Consider the following 20,757-nt stretch of genomic DNA (forward strand, 5'->3'; position numbering starts at 1 on the left):
GTTCACGCCATTCTCCTGCCTCAGCCTCCTGAGTAGCTGGGACCACAGGTGCCCGTGACCACGCCTGGCTAATTTTTTTGTATTTTTAGTAAAGACGGGGTTTCACCTTGTTAGCCAGGATGGTCTCAATCTCCTGACCTCGTGATCTGCCTGCCTCGGCCTCCCAAAGTGCTGGGATTACAGGCGTGAGCCACCGTGCCCGGCCCCAGACTGAGCTAATTTTTAAATTTATTTTTTATCAAGACAGGGTCCCACTATGCTGCCTAGGGTGGTCTCGAACTCCTGGGTTCAAGTGATCCTCCTGACTTGGCCTTCCGAAGTACTCAAATTACAGGCATGAGCCACCACACCTGGCCACTGTCAATATTTTTACAGTGAAATCTGTCAGTCTTTTGTAAAGATCATGATAGCTTTTTTTTTTTTTTTTTGGAGACAGAGTCTTGCTCTGTTGCCCAGGCTGAGTATAGTGGCACAATCTCAGCTCACTGAAACCTCTGCCTCCCGGGTTCAAGCGATTCTCCTGCCTCAGCCTACCGAGTAACTGGGATTACAGGCACCCACCACCATGCCTGGCTAAATTCGGTATGTTTGGTAGAGACGGGGGTTTCCCCATGTTGGCCAGGCTGGTCTTGAACTCCTGACTTCAAGTGATCCACCCAACTCAGCCTCCCAGCACAGGTGTGAGCCACCGTGCCCAGCTAATCATGATAGCTTTTAAAGATCATGATGTGCATTTTAGGGACATAAATGTAGATGCCACATAAATGTACTTTTTAATAGCTTTACTGAGATTTAATTCACAAACCATACAATTTACTCATTTAAAGTTATACTATTCAGTAGCTTTTTGTATATTCACAGAATTGTGCATTCAGGACCACATCAATTTTAGAACATTTCTGTTATCTTAAAAAGAAACTCTGAAGCTGGGCATGGTGGCTCACACCCGCAATCCTATCTCTTTGGGATGCCAAGGTAGAATAATTGCTTGAAGCCCAGGAGGTTGAGGTTGCAGTGAGCCATGATCACGCCACTGCACTCCAGCCTGGGCAACAGAGTGAGGCCCTGTCTCAAGAGAAAAAAGAAAAAGACATTCTGCACCCCTAAGCTATCACCCACCCTCCAATCATCCCTTCATCCTAGGTAACCACTAATCTACTTTCTGTCTCTATGGATTTGCTAATCTGGATGTTTCACATAAATGGAATCATAAAATAAATATCTGGTCTTTTGTGACTGGCTTCTTTCATTTAGTAAAATGTTTTCAAAGTTCATCCATGTTATAGCATGAATCAGTACTTTTTTTTTTTTTTTAAGACAGAGTCTTGCTCTGTCGCCAGGCTGGAGTGCAGTGGCGCAATCTCAGCTCACTGCAACCTCCACCTCCTGTGTTCAAATGATTCCCCTGCCTCGGCCTCCTGAGTAGCTGGGACTACAGGTGCGCACCACCACACCCAGCTAATGTTTTGTATTTTAGTAGAGACAGGGTTTTATCATGTTGGTCAGGCTGGTCTCGAACTTCTGACCTCATGATCCATCCACCTCAGCCTCCCAAAGTGCTGGGATTATAGGCATGAGCCACTGTGCCCAGCCCTTTATTTCTTTTTATACCAAATACAAAATATTACGTTCTATAGATATACCACATTTTGTTTATCTGCTTGTCAGTTAATGAACATTCGGTTGTTTCTACATTTTGGCTATTATGAATAATGTTGCTACGAATATTGGTGTGCCAGTTTTTCTATAGACATATATCTTCCCTAGGAGTAGAATAACGGGATCATATGATCACTCTTATGTCTAACTTTCTGAGGAACTGTGAAACTGTTTTTCCAAAGCAGATGTACCATTTTACATTCCTACCTACCATGTATGATGGTTTCAATTTCTCTATATCTTTCCCCATCTTCTTAAGTATCACTACTTTTTTTTTTTTTTTTTTTTTTTCTGACAGTCTCACTCTTTTGTTCAGGCTTGGAGTGCTGTGGCATGATTTCGGCTTACTGCAACCTCCATCTTCTGGGTTCAAGTGATTCTTGTGCCTCAGCCTCCCAAGTAGCTGGGACTACAGACCTGCACCATCATGCCTGGCTATTTTTTATATTTTTAGTAGAGATGGGGTTTCACCATGTTGGCCAGGCTGGTCTCAAACTCCTGACCTCATGTAAACCACTCGCCTCAGCTTCCCAAAGTGCTGGGATTACAGGCATGAATCACCACGCTCAGTCAGTATTACTACTTCTTACCTGAAAACTAGGGAAGTAAACTATATCCGTGAAAAGAGCATCAACAAAAGAAACCATACAAGCAGTTAAGAAATGGGGCCAAGCTTATTAATCCCAGGCCCTAGAAGGAAGGTCAAGGATTAATGCTTCCTATCACATCCTGGGTACTGGCAATGAGCTCTTCTTTCACCCTGGGGCTTCTCAAAGTCTATACTACTTTCCCCAAATGAAAAGTTGTAATAGATGCCTATTTACAGAGAGGAAGGGAAAAAAATTTAGAGAATACTTTGGACCATAGATAGTCATATGCAGGCTTCTATTTCTATTTGAAATACAATATAACAGCTATGTTTTCCTGAAAGACAAGTAAATGGAAACATATCTGAAATGAAAGCTAAGGCTACGCCATATTCATAACTCACAAATAATTTTAAACAACATAAGTCAGTTTATAATTAGCAACAAGGTAGCATGGGATATGGGGCAGTTTTCCAACTGGAAGAGAAATGCTACGAGGCAATAGTGCCACATTCTGGGTCAGCCACATTTTTAATTTGTTTTTCAGAACAGTGCAGATTAGACTAAAATTTGGCTCTTAAACTACAGAAAATAGATTCTGGTTCTCCAAATATCTCCAAGCCAAAACTGACCTCAAACCTGTCTATATATTTCTCATAATGCCTCGGCAGCTAATTTATAATTCAAAGAAGCAATAGCTAAATCTACATTGGTCTTTCAAAATTAAGAGCCTATAAATGACTGGGTCTTCAAATAGCTGTATCTAGGCTGGGCACGGTGGCTCACGCCTGTAATCCTAGCACTTTGGGAGGCCAAGGCAGGTGGATATTGCCTGAGCTCAGGAGATCGAGACCAGCCTGGGTAACGTGGCGAAACCCCATCTCTACTAAAAATACAAAAAATTAGCTGGGCATGGTGGCACATGCCTGTAGTCCCAGCTACTTGAGAGGCTGAGGCACGAGAAATGCTTGAGCCTAGGAGGTGGAGGTTACAGTGAGCTGAGACTGGGCCACTGCACTCCAGCCTGGGTGATAGAGTGAGACCCTGTCTCAAAAAAATAAAATAAAATAATAAAAATAAAAAATAAAATACATAAAAAACAAATAGCTATACCTAAAATAAACAACAGAGTACTATTAAACAATGTAAATTATGAACTTGTGCCTAAACACCTTTGCAACTTCAATTTTTTAAATCTAAGAAATGCAAACAATCACTATGATTTCTTTTTTTAAGTCTGTAAATTTGGAATCCTTGAAACATCCCTGGAGTTTTTTTTATTAATATGAATAGACACCAATTCCAAGAAAATGGACTTACACCATGGTATAACTTCCTTACTATGAGGGACAGAAAGATCATAGACAGAATCTAAAGCAGCTCATTATATGTGAGTGATTTACCTCTTGCTACTTTTTTTGTCCACTTAAGGTGAGATTAGGCCATAGGAGCTCCAAACTGAACTGCAGCAATAGTTAATAACTTACCAACTGGACTAGTAGAAACTCGCTGGGAAGGTGGTCTGAAGCCAGGTGCCTTTGAGTTATCAGGATGCATGTTTTCCAAGTGTCCAAGCACTGAGTTACCCAGGAATGCTGACTGAACAGTAAAAGAGGCATCTGTAGCAACTCGTGAGGACAGTGGACCATCTCCCCAGCCCTGGTTAGCTGGCACCTGACTACTATCAAAAAGACTGCTGAAGTGATTGAAAAGTGTGGCTGGGCCAAATGTAGGTGGCAAAGACTTATTTGCTGGGTTTATGTGCATCTGAGAACCATTCATAATGTTCACAGCTGAAGAAAGCTGCACTGCAGCTGGTGGGCCTTGAGGTGGTGTTAAAGTAACTGGATTTGTAACAAAAATAGACTGGGGATCCTGGTGAATAGTTGCATTTGGTACCATGGAGTAAAAAGAACCTCTGGGCTGCATTCGATGAGAAACTCGAGGTGCTGGTACAGCTAATGGAGGTAAATTACTGGTGTCCTGATTATCAGCAGCAACCATTCTGGGTGATGTCAAAGTCAATGGAGCAGGTTCTGAGTTAGATGCAAAAGGCATTGACATAGGACTTAAATCAGACACACTGGATGGCTGTGCTTCCTCTTGTGTGTTACTGGAAGTAGGAGTGGGACTGCTGGATGGGTGAGTTTCTAGAGCTCCCGGGGTGTTGCTGGCAGAGCTACTGCAACTGTTTGCAGTTGAAGATGGGGTACATAGGTTTGCCATGGGCTGGTCCTGTGTGGACACTTTCTCTTTGGTGGGTGGCACAGCAGAGAAAGACTCCATCTTTTGTGAAGAAAGCTGTGCTTGAGAAGTACTTGCAGGTAGAAATGTGGTGGGAGCTTGCCCACTAGTGATAGGTGCAGAGGAGACAGAAGGCAGGGAACCACAAGTGCTTGTCACAGAAGAAATCACTGTTGCTGGAGGACTCGTCTTAGGCACACAGGCAAACAACTGCTTTCTGACTGATGAAGGAGTCCGGGTATTAGTGACACACAGTTGCTGACTGGCAGCAACTACAGAAGAGACAGTGATAGGACAACTGGCAGTAGCTAGTCCAGCAGACTCTGAGGGTAAAACAGTCCCATTCTGGTTAGGTAGACGGCTTGTGTTATTATGCTTTGGAGAGCTATTTGTGTTGCCAGGATTCACAGGTCTCACTGGGAATGGTCCCCATGTGTTAGGAGAAGGTGAGAAGGTTCCTCCGAACTGGGCCATGGGTAAGCGAGGATGCCGAATCTGTTGCATAGTTTGAGCAGCCAGTAGGGCAAAATGAGGGTGAGGATAAGCTAAGGGTAGAGAAACTGGGAAAGAAGAACGTACATTTGTTGGAACATTCTTATTAAGTTTATTAGTGGGCTGGAACGTAGATAACGTTGTTGCCTGTGAAGTTACAAGAGTTGGAGCACCCAAAGGAAATGCATTTTTACTGGAAGCTGCTGTGGTACCTACTCCAGATGAGAAGTTAGCATGAATTGATTTGGTGCTGGCAGGTGTTCTGATATGATTTTTAGGAATCAAGTCTTCCAGTTCCTTAGCAGGATCTTGAATGAGTGCATTGATTAGCTGAACTGCATATCTTGTTGATTCTGTGCCACCCCTGGGGAAAAAAAAAAAACAGAAACAAGACCAAAAACATTAAAAAAAAACAAAAAAAAAACCAGGTAATCTTAACCATCAAATAAAGTTCTTAATTATACCATACCTAACAAAGGTATGCTTCTTATAATTTCTACTCAGAACTAGCAGTATACATTTTGCACAATTACCTTATTGTGATCATTCTCTCGCCATTCTTATCTTTTTGTTTATCCACATCAATATGGGCACCAGTAACATCTTGTATTGCAGTGATGTTGCATCCTCCTCTTCCCATTATCCTGGACACCACTGAGGCTGGAACAGACAATTTCTTTGACCTATAAAATGAAGAATACACATGAGCTTATGAAATTAAATGTCTCTTTATTAAAAAAGATGTCTTAGTAAGTATGTTCATGGACATTTTGTAGAATAACATTTCTTAAATGCTAAAGAGGAAATTATTAAAAGTTTTTATTTTAGAAACTGATCTCTTGTAATAATGAATTGAATTTAGTAAAGTTAAAAATTACATTGCCTCTGCAGTTTCAGAGAACTTAATTTTAAAAATTACACTGCCATTCAAAACAAAAATTATATTTAAATCACTCACAATATAAGCATTTAAATCTGCCCAAAATATTACACATCAACTAAACTGCAATGACCCTGTTAAAATAATGAATACCATATTATTAAAATCCACACAGAATAACTATGCTAGCATATTCATTTTAAACCAGTATCAACAGCTCATACTTAGCAATAAAAAATAAAGCCTCAGGTCAATGATGAGCTGACATGTATTCTGAATCTAAAGTTCATTATTAGTACTTTAGTTCTAGAATTACTGAGACACGAGAAAGAAAAAAAGCAAGAGAAAGCCTTTACATCTGAACTACATAAAAAGCAACTGAGGTTATCCAAAAGAGCCAAAATTTCTTATGTCATATAAAATATGCATGCAAAAATTTATATACTGCTTCTAATTTTGCTTTAGCATATTCTGGATTTAGTGTGGCAATGCAGTTTAAAATAATAACCACATTCAAATTATTCATTAATTAACTAGGTAGCCATCTCACATGAGAAAGGGAAAATATATGAAAGTTAAAAAGATGGAACTAAATCTATTTACCTTCGTACAACTTCTTTCCACCCCTCTTCTCTTTTCTGACCCCTTTTAGGGCTAGTGAGATTCAGCTTTATGTTTGGAGAGCTTAATGGCAATGACACTGTCTTGTAGCTGGTTGACAAGGAATTAGGATTCACTTCACCTTCAAGTCTAAGAAGAGACAAATAGCAAGTACAATAAAAGATAAGTTTTAAGATAGAAACTCAAGAGACTATTCCTTTATAGCCAGAGTTACGCTGAAATATTCGTATTAAACTTTGGCACATCAAATAATCAATGAGTCAGAAAAACAGAAATAGAGCAAAGAGCCCATCATTTATTTTAGTATTAAAATGGATTCAGATGCCAAAAATTAGACCATAATCAATAAAAATGGCACAGTTAGATAAAATCAAAGCATGCAAATATTTTCAACTTCAGACTAGGAATCCTATAAAAATTTCTAATAATCTCATTTCCTAACTAGCACATGATGAAGAGGACATGGGTGAATTTCAGTTTTGAATACTGAAGATAGATAATGTGGTAGACTTCAATTGTTTAACACAACTTGTACTTGGATAATATACTTCAAATTCTTGTGCCAGGCATGAAGAAGGAAAGGTGCAGGTAGAGTTAACAAATCAGAAAAATTTACCGTGTCTGAGTTTTGGAAGCAGCAGTACTTGTCTTTTCTTCTTGGGAATGAAGAAGCAGTGAGGGGTATTTAGAGGAATTCACATCCATCACAAAATTTAACTCTTGGCTTTTACCACCACTGCTACTCTCACTGTTGCAGTCTGTGCTGTCCAAGTTATCTGAATCACTATTCCCACCTGCACCACCACCTCTAGGTTCTCCATTTATTTTATTTTTATCTGCCTTTTGTTGGGCTAAAGACATATGTTGTTCTGGTAAAATTAAATGTGCTGTAGGAGGGGTTTCTTTTGTTTTGTTCTTCTTATTTTTCCGATTGGTGCTGGGAGTTGTCACCACATTGGCCCTTTTTTTCCCAAACACATTTGTGAATGTTGCAGATGTTGCAGAGATTCCAATCGTGGTGGTGGTGGTTGCACTAGGAGGTTCTATGGGAACTTCTTGCTCCACTGAAATTGTTAAAAAGAATAAAAATCATACTGAGTCACAGATCTCAAAACAAATTCTGACAGAATATATTTGATAATTCATAATAATTCAGTCTTTTACATCATATTTTCCTTTCACCAGTATTCACTAAGAAATAAAGAAATCTTTTTTTTTTTTTTTTTTTTTTTTTTGAGACAGAGTCTTGCTCTGTCGCCCAGGCTGGAATGCAGTGGTGCGATATTGGCTCACTGCAACCTCTGCCTCCCAGGTAGCTGGGACTACAGGCGTGCGCCACCATGCCCGGCTAATTTTTGTACTTTTAGTAGAGACAGGGTTTCACCATGTTGGCCAGGCTGGTCTCAAACTCCTGACCTCATGATCCACCCACCTCGGCCTCCCAAAGTGCTGGGATTACAGGTGTGAGCCACTGCGCCCAGCTGAAATAAAGAAATCGTTTACTGGGGCCAGGTTCAGTGGCTCATGCCTGTAATTCCAGCACTGTGGGAGGCCAAGGCAGGTGGATTGATTACTTGAGCTCAGGAGTTCAAGACCAGCCTGCGCAACACGGTGAAATCTTGTCTCTACAAAAAACACAAAAATTAGCTGGGGATGGTGGTGCATACCTGTGGTCCCCGCTACTTGGGAGGCCGGGGTGGGAGGATCACCTGAACCTGGGGGGCAGAGGTTGCAGTGAGCCAAGATTGCACCACTGCACTCCAGCCTGGGTGGCAGAGGGAGACCTCATCTCAAAAAAACACACACAAAAAATCTTTACTCTTGTTAGCCTAATAAATATTTACTATTATTTGTTGTTAGAACAAATATAAAATATATTTTCTTGTCTAAGGTGGTATAGGACACACATACTAGCAATATTCTTAATATTCTTTTTTTTTTTTTTTTTTTTATGAGACAGAGTTTTTTGCTCCTGTCACCCAGGCTGGAGTGCAATGGCGTGAACTCGGCTCACCACCTCCACCTCCCAGGTTCAAGCAATTCTCCTGCCTCAGCCTCCTGAGTAGCTGGGATTATAAGCATGTGCCACCATGCCTGTAATCCCAGGATAATTTTGTATTTTTTTTTTTTTTAAGTAGAGACGGGTTTCACCATATTGGTCAGGCTGGTCTCAAACTCCTGACCTCGTGATCCGCTCTCGGCCTCCCAAAGTGCTGGGATTACAGGTGTGAGCCATCGCACCTGGCCCAATATTCTTAATATTCTTAATTCTAGTCTCATGAACCCAAATCATAATATAGTTTGAATTTAGGACATTTTTCAAATAGTATTTTAGAATTGGAATTCAAGTAGAACAAAATTATTTGCCTATTACAAGCACTGCCAGACAGTACAATAAATAACTCTTTGAAAGTACTAAACCCATCTCTACTGACATTTCAGGCCTCTATATCCTTGAGCCTGAATCTCAGCTAAAAATAAACTGAGAAACTGTACTTCTAATCAGGAGAGGAAGAGTTAGAGAAGAATCTCAAAAAAAAGGTGGCAAACCTCTTACTGTATTGCTTTTAGTATATATGCAGTATTTTACAAGGTGACTTAAATTACAACTGAATTTATTCAAATTATGTGCTTGTTTTCCCTCGTTTCTCTGCATTAATTTACAATGCAAAACACTTAGAAATATTTACTATAAAAGTCATTGTCCATTTCAGATTAATAAAGTAATCAAATGTTTAACTAGAGTTAACTAGAGCAAAGAGCACTCAAAATGAAGTTGATAGACAAAGGAGAATTTTATCGTTAATTCAGATGGTTTGTTTCTCACCATCTTCATCATTCTCCTCTTCATCTTCATCCTCTGGTAGTTCTGAATTCTCCTTAGGTTTGTTTTCTTCATCTTCTTCCTGTTTCCTTTTCTGTTCCTCTTTTTTCTTTTTTCTCTTTTCTTTTCTTTTTTCTCTTTTAGCAGCAAGAGCCTGCTTTCTGCTCTCTTCTCTTGACTGGAAATAAAGCAGGTATATAATTTTACCAATAAGGCAGTAATGTAAAATAAAGAACGAAATGATATTTTTGTTTATGATACACAGGGATTTCCATGGATGTTACTCTCAAAACACATTTATAAATGCCAACAAGAAAAAATAAACTAGACACCATCAAAATAAAAACTTTTGTACTTCAAAGGAATCATCAAGAAAGTAAAAAATCAGCTGGGCGTGGTGGCTCACACCTGTAATCCCAGCACTTTGAGAGGCCGAGGTTGGTGGATCACCTGAGGTCAGGAGTTCGAGACTAATGTAGCCAACATGGCAAAACCCCATCTCTACTAAAAATACAAAAATTAGCTGGGTGTGGTGGCACGGACTTGTAGTGTCAGCTACTCGAGAGGCTGAGGCAGGACAATCACTTGAACCTGGGAGGCAGAGGTTGCAATGAGCCGAGATCATGGCACCACACTCCAGCCTGAGCGACAGAGTGAGACTGTCTCAAAAAAAAAAAAAAAAAGTAAAAAGTCAACCTATAAAATGGGAAAAATATTTTTGCAAATCATACAACTGGTAAGGGACTTGTATCTATAATACATAAAAAAAACTTACAACTCACGAATGAAAAGTCCATTTAAAAAACAGATTATGAAAACATCAAGTTATATGCAGGCTGGGCGTGGCGGCTCACGCCTGTAATACAAGCACTTTGAGAGACTGAGGAGGAAAGACTACTTGAGCCCAGGAGTTTGAGACCAGCCTGGGCAATATAGCAAGATCCCATCTCTGTAAAAAAATAAGAAAATTAGCCAGGCATGGTGACCTATGCCTGTAGTCCCAGCTACTTGGGAGGCAGGAGGATTGCAGGTGCCCAGGAGTTTGAGGCTCTAGTGAGCTATAATCATGCCACTAGACTCAGCCTGGGCAACAGAGTAAGACCCTGTCTCTTAAAAAAAAAAAGAAATGAAAAAAGAAAAAAATTAATTTAAAAAAAACCAAGTTATACATTTTAAATATACACAAATTTTTATTTGTCAAATATTCCTCAATAAAGCTATTTTTTTTTGAGACGGAGTCTCGCTCTGTTGCCCAGGCTGGAGTGCAGTGGCATGATCTCGGCTCACTGCAAGCTCCGCCTCCCGAGTTCACGCCATTCTCCTGCCTCAGCCTCCCAAGTAGCTGGGACTACAGGCGCCCGCCACCATGCCCGGCTAATTTTTTGTATTTTTTAGTAGAGACGGGGTTTCACCGTGTTAGCCAGGATGGTCTCGATCTCCTGACCTTGTGATCCACCCGCCTTGGCCTCCCAAAGTGCTGGGATTACAGGCATGAGCCACCGCGCCCAGCCAAGCTATTTTTTAAAAATAGAAAAACGATCTGAATAGACATTTCTCCAAAGAAAATATACAAATGACCAATAAGCACAGAGAAAGACAGATGTTCAATATCATTAGCCATCAGGGAAAATCAAATCCAAGTCACAAGATATCCACTTCACACCCACTAGGATGGCTACAATCAAAAAGACAGATAATAATATTGGTGAGGATGTGGAGAAATTGAAACCTTCATACACTGAAGGTAGGAATGTAAAATGGTACAACCACTTTGGAAAATAATCTGGCACTCCTTCAAATAGTTAAACACAGAACTAGCATATGATTCAGTAATTCCATCCATAGGTACATGCTCCAGAGAAATAAAAACATTTTCATACAAAAACTGTATACTTATTTATAATTGCATTATTAAAAGAAAAAACGTCATGATCAAGTAGAGTTATTCTAGGAATGCAAGAGACAGCTTAACATGGAAATATTTTGTGATAATTAAAGAGAAAAAGTATGATTATTGAGAGATGCTAAAATTTTGATAGCAAATTTTAGTTTAAAAAAACGTAGTAAGCTAAAGAGAGAAGAAAAGGTTGCTTACAATCATTGAGCATTATTTATAATTGGCAAGAAGTGGAAGCAAACCAATGACCATTAACTGATAAGCAGATAAACAAAATGTGGTCTATCTACAGAATAGAATTGTTTTTGTATTTGGCAATAAAAAGAAATAAAGTACTGATTTCGGCTATAACATGGATGAATTTTGGAAACATTTCACTGACTAACCCAGTCACAAAAGACCAAATATTGTATGATTCCGTTTATGTGAAAAGTCCATAATTGACAAATCTATAGAGACAGAAAGTAGATTAGCACTTACCTAGGACACAGGGATTGCAGCGGGGGAATGGGAATATGATAGCTATGGAGTGCAGGGTTTCTTTTTATGATAATCATAATGTTCCAAAATTGTGCTGATAAATGTACAATTCTGTGAATATACTAAACACCACTGAATTACATAACTTTACTTATTTTATTTTGAGACAGAGTCTCGTTCTGTCGCCCAGGCTGAAGTGCAGTGGCACGATGTTGGCTTACTGCAGCCTCTGCCTGTCGGGTTCCTGAAATTCTCCTGCCTCAGCCTCCCAGGTAGCTGGGATTACAGGTGTGTGCCACCATGCCTGACTAATTTTTGTACTTTTAGTAGAGAAGGGGTTTTACCATGTTAGCCAGGCTGGTCTCGAACTCCTGACCTCAGGTGATCTGCCCACTTCAGCCTCCCAAAGTGCTAGGATTACAGGCATGAGCCACTGTGCCCAACTGTGAATTACGTAACTTTACATGGGTAAATTGTATGGTTTGTGGAGTGAATTTCACTAATGCTATTTAAAAAACAATTTATGTGGCATCTATTTATGTGCCTAAAATGCAGCTATCATGATCTTTACAAAAGACTGATAAATTTCACTGTAAAAATCCTGACAAGAAGCTATTACAAAAATGATTCTTTCCTATTTATAGAATTTATTTTATTTTTTTAAGTAGAGACAGGGTCCCACTATGTTGCCCAGGCTGGTCTTGAACTGCTGGTCTCAAGTGATCCTCCTGCCTCAGCCTCCCAAAGTGCTGGGATTACAGGCATGAGCCACCACACATGCCCAGCCTGTATTTCTTTTTCTGTGAATTGCCTATTTACATGATCATTTTTTATTATGGATAAGTTATCTTTTTTTCTCCTCAATGATTGTAAGCAACCTTTTCTTCTCTGTTTAGCTTACTAAGTTTTTTTAAGCCAAAATTTGCTGTCAAAATTTTAGCATCTCTCAACAATCATACTTTTTCTCTTCCTTTAATTATCAACAAAATATTTTTATGTTAAGCTATCTCTTGCATTCCTAGAATAACTCTACTTGATCATGATGTTTTTTCTTTTAATATAATTTCCAAACTCAGTATCAACACTCTCATTTTCCAGGTAAGCAGACTGAGCCTCAGAAAGGCAATGTTTTAGTTTGTTTGTTTTAATTTTTCCATTATAGCACACATCCTAGGACACTAGATAGTCTTTAATTGGGAATCTAATAAACCACTTGTAACCCAGATCTTATGATAAATAAATGATTTCCAATGCTTTACTAAATTTCTTCGCAGACCAATGTTAAAACCACTTAGGCAGTAATGATGTTATTTGGTAAAATGGGATCTTTTTTTTTTTTTTGAGACAGAATCTAGCTCTGTCACCCAGGCTAGAGTGTAGTGGCGTGATCTTGGCTCACTGCAACTTCTGCCCCCCGGGTTCAAACAATTCTCCTGCCTCAGCCTCCTAAGTAGCTGGGGCTACAGGCATGCGCTACCACGCCCGGCTAATAGTTGTATTTTTAGCAGAGATGGGGTTTCTCCCTGTTGGCCAGGCTGGTCTCAAACTCCTAACCTCAGGTGATCCGCCCACCTTGGCTTCCCAAAGTGCTGGGATTACAGGCGTGAGCTACTGCGCCCAGACAGGACCTTTTTTTTTTTTTTTTGAGACAGGGTCTTGCTCTGTCACCCAGGCTGGAGTGCAGTGACATAATCATAGCTCATTGCAGCCGCAACCTCCCAGGCCCAAGAGATCCTCTCGCCTCAGCCTCCTGAGTAGCTGGGACTACAGGTGTGCACCACCATGCCCGGTGAATTTTTTAAACTTTTAGTAGAAGCAAGGCCTCACTATGTTGTCCAGCCTGGTCTCGAACTCCTGAGCTCAAGCCATCCTCTCACCTAGGCCTCCCAAAATGCTGGGATTACAGGTGTGAGCTACCACACCCAGCCATAAATTGGGATCTTGCTCAAAATCTAGTCCTTCCCTTATATTTGGGCTCAAAATATATTTTTTTGAATGACAGGTCAGAATAAAAAAATTGATGGTGGTTCAAGAATCTATTACCTATTTCCTTTGAATCATATATTGTTAAGAATATTGGTCATACAGGTGACAAGTTTATTCTAGCAGATTTTTGTCTGAGATGGGGTCTCACTCTGTCACCCAGGCTAGAGTGCAGTGGCACAATCACAGGTCACTGCAATCTCTGCCTCCTGGGCTCAGGCCATCCTCCCACCTCACCCTCCCAAGTTGCTGGGACTACAGGCACCTGCCACCATGCCTGGTTAATTTTTTGTTTTTTTGTAGAGATGGGGTTTTGCCATGTTGCCCAGGCTGGTCTCAAACTCTGGGGCTCAAGCAGTCCACCCTCCTCAGCCTCCTAAAGTGCTGGGATTACAGGCATGAGCCATGACATCTGGCAATTCCTTTTTTTTTTTTTTTTTTTTTAAATAGAGACAGAGACTCTCGATCTGCTGCCTAGGCTGGACTGCAGTGTGTAATTATGGCTCACTGGAGCCTCGACCTCCTGGACTCAAGTAATCCTTCCACTTCGGCCTCCTGAATAGCTAGGATTGCAGGCATTTACCACCATGCCCAACTGTTTTTTAAAATTTTTTTTGTAGAGACGGGGTCTCACCCTGTCACCCAGGCTAGAGTGCAGTGGCACAATCACAGCTCATTGCAACCTCTGCCTCCTGGGCTCAGGCCATCCTCTCTATGTTGACCAAACTGATCTCGAACTCCTGGGCTCAGACTCCCAAAGTGCTGGGATTACAGGTGTGAGCCACCACGCCCACCCTCAATAATTTCTTTTTTCTTTTTTTTTGAGACACAGTCTTGCTCTGTCAGCCAGGCTGGAGTGCAGTGGCACGATCTCAATTCACTGCAACCTCTGCCTCCCGGGCTCAAGCAATTCTCCTGCCTCAGCCTCCCAAGTAGCTGGGATTACAGGGGTGTGCCACCATGCCCGGCTAATTTTTGTATTTTTAGTAGAGACGGGGTTTCACCTTGTTGGCAAGGCTGGGCTTGAACTCCTGACCTCAGGTAATCCACCCGCCTCGGCCTCCCAAAGTGCTGGGATTATAGGCGTGAGCCACCATGCCCAGCCCCCACCCTCAATAATTTCTAAAAAGGAAAATTATTTTTCCCACTCACCTTTTCCAGATCAAGTTCCTTTAAAAGAATACTCGCATTCTTATTTGCTTCTGCGGCTTGCTGGTCTTTAGCCTTCACAATGGTTTCAACACATTGATGACATTTTTTCAACAGTTCCTATAGCAAGAAATAGAATTATGTAAATATATAATGAAACATAATATAAAGAGGCCAAATAAAACTTAAGCTGATGAGCACATTAAAGTCCAGAGGTTAAAGCTCAAACTGAAAAGTCACTAAACCAAATTAAGTTATCCTTTGAGTCCAGTCATGTATCGATCTTTCACAAAAATAAGACACCATTTCCCTAAAAACCTGCATGTCCTTAGGAAGCCTTCTTATTAGGCTAATGGTTTAGTACCTTAGTGTAGTCACTGTGACTATGGTCCACAGTAGAAATCTCAAAATAGTTTATCAAAAGTATTATACCCCTCTATTTTGCAAATGGAGAAACAGAAGCATAAAGAGATCAGGTGACCAACCTTTCAGAATATAAAAAGAACAAGTTCCTAACTGCACACTTTGGCATATCATTCCACAAAGAACAAAAATGTGCTTCAGTAGCATATTCAACTTACCTTATCTGTAATTGTTGCTATGTATCTCATGCATTCTATATCAGAAGGGAACTGATTTACTTCCTTTACCAAATATTGAACAACTTTTACATGACCCTGTAAGAAGTACAACAATCTTAGACAAGGTAGCATGAAAAGAAAAATTATTATTCTTAAGAATAAAAATAAAAGAAAGTAAAACAAAAGAATTACAAAGGAATCCCTTGATTTTGCATATATGCCTACCAATTTAAGAATAAAAAGGCAAATACTTCCAAATAGAATATTAAGCTTAAAATTAAAATTATAAAAATAAGATCAGCGTTCAGCTTATAAAAAGAAAAGCATAAAAACAAGAATGTATGCTCAGGAATGGAGAGTGGACTAGACGACATTTCTCCTGAATTTAATCCCACTGAAAGTAGAAAAAGCTTTTGTAGAAAAACAGTATCTCCTAGAATAAATCTATTAAACAAACATTGGTGACGTAAAATGAACCTCAGTGTAAAAGGGAAATGAGTCCTAAAATAAATAATTTTTTTTAAATTTCAAAGTCTTACTTTGCCTCTACTTCACTAACTAAACAAGGTGGACTATCACAACTTTCTGAGCCTTAGGACTTGAATCTAAATAAAATACTTTCTAAATGCCATTATCAAGGGTTGAAAGATCTGTAATCAATTCTAAGCATATCTTTTTTTTTTTTTTTTTGAGATGGGAGTCTCGCTGTTGTTGCCCGGGCTGGAGTGCCATGGCGCGCTCTTGTCTCACTGCAACCTCCGCCTCCTGAGTTCTAGCAACTCTCCTGCCTCAGCCTCCGGAGTAGCTGAGATTACAGGCGCCCACCACCAAGCCTGGCTAATTTTTGTATCTTTAGTAGAGACGGGGATTTACCATGTTGGCCAGGCTAGTCTTGAACTCCTGACCTCAGGTGATCCACCTGACTCGGCCTCCCAAAGTGCTGGGATTATGGGCGTGAGCCACTGCACCTGGCCAGCATATCTATTTTAATGTAACCAAGCTTGCACAGCTTCCCTTCCTACTAAGGTTCTAAAACATCCTTAAGAATTAGTGTGATGGAGATACAAATCAGACAGATGCTTGCCTCTGGGGCAGGGAAGTGACTAAAAGTGGGCAAGAGGGAACTTTCTAGGGTTACAGAAATAATTTATATGTTTATGGGGTATGGGTTAGACGTATGTATACATTTATCAAAACTAAACCACATACCTTAAGATTCATGCATTTCACTATATGTAAATTGCACTGTGCTAAACAACTGGGTATATAAACAGTGCCGAAAAAGATGGTCATGACTCTTGTCCTCATGGACCTACCAATCTAGTTGGCGAGACAGGCATTAAAATGGTAAGTACATGTTTGAAGATATAATTACAAATTGGGATAAGGAAAATCAAAACTCAACTATAAAAGAGAAACAGAGGGACCTTTTTCAGATTTGGTGTTAGGGAAATACTCTTTGAGAAGTGACATGTAAAACTGGAGCTAACAGATGAGTAGAGAGGTGAACTAGGTGAACAGCAAGGGAAAACATTTCAGGAAAAGAAAACCAGTGAGCAAAGGCCCTGAGACAGTTGAAAATTTAGTGCATTCCAGGCCAGTAACTAGAAAACTTAGTGAGCAAAAGGGGATAGTAGCATAAATGATTTGTCTGGGGAGGGTGACATGCTTATTATGCAGGTCTTTACAGGCCCTAATAAGTAGTTTATAGTTTGGGAAGCTATACCAATGGGAAGGCTTTTAAAAATATAGCAGATAAGTGAACTTTAATATATATGAAAGGCTGGGCATGAACTTTAATATATATGAGAGGCATGGCTCACACCCATATCTCAGCACTTTGGCAGGCAGAGGTGGGAGAATCGCTGAGCACAGGAGTTTGAGACCAGCCTGGGCAACATAGCAAGACCTCATCTCTATAAAAAATAAAAATAAAAAAAATCTGAGCATGGTAGTGTACACCTGCGGTCCCAGCTACTCAGGAGGCTGAGGCGGGAGGATCACTCGAGCCTGGGAGGTTGAGGCTATAGTGAGCTATGATCATGCCACTGCACTCCAGCCTGGTTGATAAACTGAGACTCTGTTTCACACACACACACACACACACACACACACACACACACACGCACACAGAAGATGCAGTAAGTTTTTATGAAAGTCTACTCCTTTTTGTTCCTCTTTAGGCAGAAAAAAATCCATCTGCATATAATAGTTTTTCTTAAATCTTCTATTTTATGAACAATATATCACAAATAGTGAAGACACCAAGTGATTTAACAACCAAGTTGCTTATAGTGAACTACCACATAGCTCTTAGATTTGGCCACAAAAGAATGGAAAGATAAGGTCGGGAGCCTGTAATCCCAGCACTTTGGGAGGCCGAGGCGGGCAGATCACAAAGTCAGGAGTTCGAGACCAGCCTGACCAACGTGGTGACACCCTATCTCTACTAAAAATACAAAAATTAGCCAGGCGTGGTGACACACACCTGTAATCCCAGCTACTCAGGAGGCCGAGGCAGGAGAATCACTTGAACCTGGAAGGCAGAGGTTGCAGTGAGCCGCAATCATGCCACTGCACTCTAGCCTATGTGACAGAGTAAGATTCTGTCTCAAAAAAAAAAGAATGGAAAGACAGCAGTGATTTTTCTATGGAAATATACTCAATTCTCCAAGATAAACTTATCTTTATCACACGGTTTTAACTTAGAATTGGCTTAAAATTGACCTTTCTTCCCCCATATCAAATTACCTTGCGAAATGCTGACATAAGAGGCGTGATTTTCCGGTTATCTGCTGCATCCACATCAGCACCTGCTTGCACTAGCAACTGCACAACATCAAAATGACCTCCATTGGATGCCAGCCAAAGTGGCGTATTTCCCTTTTTGTTACGAACATCAATGTGGGCTCCCCTGTAAACAAGGCATATTAATACAGTTTGTTTCCTGTAAGAAGAGGCTGGCTTTTTCTAGTTTTCTCTATCTTCTTCTTTTACAAAATAACTTGCAAATAATCTTTTCTTAACAACGTCAATAAAGTAAAACAATGTTATTAACTTTAAAAGCTCTGAAAAGTGAAAATGACCATGAGAGGTTCTACCTATAATAGAAAAGTACTCACCTATGAATCAGGAGTTCACAAAATTTGTAGTGACCTTTGTCTGCTGCTATTGTTAAAGCAGTATCTCTTGAGGAAGGCACAGGGGGAGCATTAACATCTGCTCCTTTATCAAGAAGAACTCTTCCAACCTCTGCATACCCTCCAGAAGCTGCTTCCATCAAGGGGGTAAGACCAGTCTGTTTAAACCAATAAATTATGCAACTAAGTTACATAATTTCTTTTTTTAACTATTCCATAAACCAAAACTAAGCTACATAATTTCTTTAAAAAACAGAAGCAATTAACTTTTAAGACAATTCTAGTTCCGATTAGCTTTCATAAAAGAGCTAAGCAATATTCTGCCTTGAATTTTACTAAACAGCAGTAGAAACTGTTAGATTCAGATGTGCTAGAATGAACTTAAAACATGTTATCTCATGCTAAAAAAAAATTCTGTAACTTCTATACTTCTATGAATTTACTCAGATAATTTCTTTGCACAATGAATAGAGATATTAAAAATAAGTAGATTAAAATCACTTTATAAATTTTTTGCATATGTGCCTTTGGTACATTAGTCTCCAACATATTTTCAAAGGACATTTCCTACCGGTACTATCCAAAATAACACAGATTTCTCTAGGACTTTTAACGGATAAGTGGCAAACAATGAATACTTGTAACAGAAAAAGACAAATTGAATGACTTTCAATTTGGAAAGACTCATTTCTCTTTGTGTGGTAAAAAGCCACGGAAAAACTACACTTCCTCATTACTTAGATTAAAAGAATGTAAATGTTGCACTAAACTTTAAGAAGTAAAAGGAATTTCAGGGAAAAAGTACGAGATTTCCAGTCAAATCTTTCGAATTTCAAATGAGCACTAGATTCACTGTTGACTAATTATTAAAAATTCTACCCAACCTATGTCTTTCCACAGTTCTAAGAACCTTGCAGTTCTAAGCAAAGAAATTCAAGCCAATGACATGCTAACTCCTATTTTCTTTTCTCTGTGTGTGTTTCCTGCATCTATGGAGATTATCTTATGACTTTTCTCCTTTATTCTTTCTTTTTTGTGGGAGTAGGGGGTGGGACGGAGTTTTTCTCTTGTTGTCCAGGCTGGAGTGCAATGGCGTGATCTCTGCTCAGTGCAACCTCCACCTCCCAAGTTCAGGTGATTCTTCTGCCTCAGCCTCCTGAGTAGCTGGGATTAAAGGCACCTGCCACCACGCCCAGCTAATTTTTTGTGTTTTTAGTAGAGACGGGGTTTCACCATATTGGTCAGGCTGGTCTCGAACTCCTGACCTCATGTGATTCACCTGCCTAGGCCTCCCAAAGTCCTGGGATTACAGGCGTGAGCCACCGCGCCCGGCCTCCACTAACTCCTATTTTCTTAATACCCAGTAGTCATGAAAATGTCAAAATCTGCCATGGTCAAATTAGATGTTAGCTGCCCTAATTTTATAACTTATGAACTAAATTTTTGCTTGGGATTTTTACAATGATAAGCACATGCCTCATTAAAGGAGTTCTTTAAAAGTCTACAGTATAAGAGTTAATACAAAATAATCTTACTACATTCAAAAGTTGTAAGCTGTAGTATTAACAGAAAGCTACTCAAGGCTGAGGTTGAGAAAAGTACTAATTCTGTTTTCTTCATTGTCCTTAATAAAAGTCATGATGGTGACAGTATGTCACTCACTACTATACAGCATAATCCCTCAATTCTGCATTGGTATCAGTTTTAATTTATGATAATTGAAAATATTACATTCAATTTGTGTTAAAATGCCATGTTCTTTCTACAGAAATGTATCTGAAATAGTTGACAAGTAAAAAATGCTTACCTTTGCCCTATGTTCAACATTGGCTTTTCGGTCCAGAAGCAAACTCACTACTTCTGCTCGGCCCTGGAAACAGGCCAGGGTGAGAGCCGTGTTCCGATTGGTCTCTATCTGCGCATTAATGTCTGAACCCATATCAAGCAGCAATTTTACTGCAGGAACATGTCCATTCATTGCAGCCAACATCAGGGGAGAAATACCTAGTTTACTCCCAGTCCTAAAGGGGGAAACGTGCTTAGAAAATTAAAATAATATGTTGCCTATTATTTTAGAAAAGCATTAAAGATGAAAAGCTTTCACTAAAAAGAGAGGTTTCTAACATCAATGAATAGATTTTACTTGTTTCGACCAATAATAAAGAATAAGAAAATGTCACAATTTAAAACATAATTTCCGGCCGGGCATGGCGGCTCATG

At 39.8% G+C, this 20,757-nt stretch overlaps 1 protein-coding gene and 1 non-coding gene across 13 annotated transcripts in view; one reads left to right on the forward strand and one right to left on the reverse strand.

Annotated features, from left to right (window-relative positions):
• The window catches only part of LOC100601055 (ankyrin repeat and KH domain-containing protein 1), a 141,987-nt gene that overhangs the window by 16,038 nt on the left and 105,192 nt on the right, over positions 1 to 20,757 (reverse strand). For all 12 annotated transcript variants that reach the window (XM_030828002.1, XM_030828062.1, XM_030828016.1 and 9 more), the window contains 10 exons: positions 20,345 to 20,558; positions 18,520 to 18,695; positions 18,149 to 18,311; positions 15,398 to 15,493; positions 14,820 to 14,936; positions 9,311 to 9,485; positions 7,100 to 7,547; positions 6,466 to 6,612; positions 5,516 to 5,665; positions 3,734 to 5,346 (listed from right to left, as the gene is read on the reverse strand). In XM_030828002.1, coding sequence (XP_030683862.1) covers positions 3,734 to 5,346; positions 5,516 to 5,665; positions 6,466 to 6,612; positions 7,100 to 7,547; positions 9,311 to 9,485; positions 14,820 to 14,936; positions 15,398 to 15,493; positions 18,149 to 18,311; positions 18,520 to 18,695; positions 20,345 to 20,558 — 3,299 coding nt within the window. The remainder of the gene's footprint in view (positions 1 to 3,733; positions 5,347 to 5,515; positions 5,666 to 6,465; positions 6,613 to 7,099; positions 7,548 to 9,310; positions 9,486 to 14,819; positions 14,937 to 15,397; positions 15,494 to 18,148; positions 18,312 to 18,519; positions 18,696 to 20,344; positions 20,559 to 20,757) is intronic.
• On the forward strand, positions 6,111 to 6,187 carry LOC115831891. Its single transcript, XR_004027382.1, has one exon. It is a non-coding gene; the product is annotated as a small nucleolar RNA SNORD45 (small nucleolar RNA).

The sequence above is a fragment of the Nomascus leucogenys genome, chromosome 2 (assembly GCF_006542625.1).
Source record: "Nomascus leucogenys isolate Asia chromosome 2, Asia_NLE_v1, whole genome shotgun sequence".
NCBI lineage: Eukaryota > Metazoa > Chordata > Mammalia > Primates > Hylobatidae > Nomascus > Nomascus leucogenys.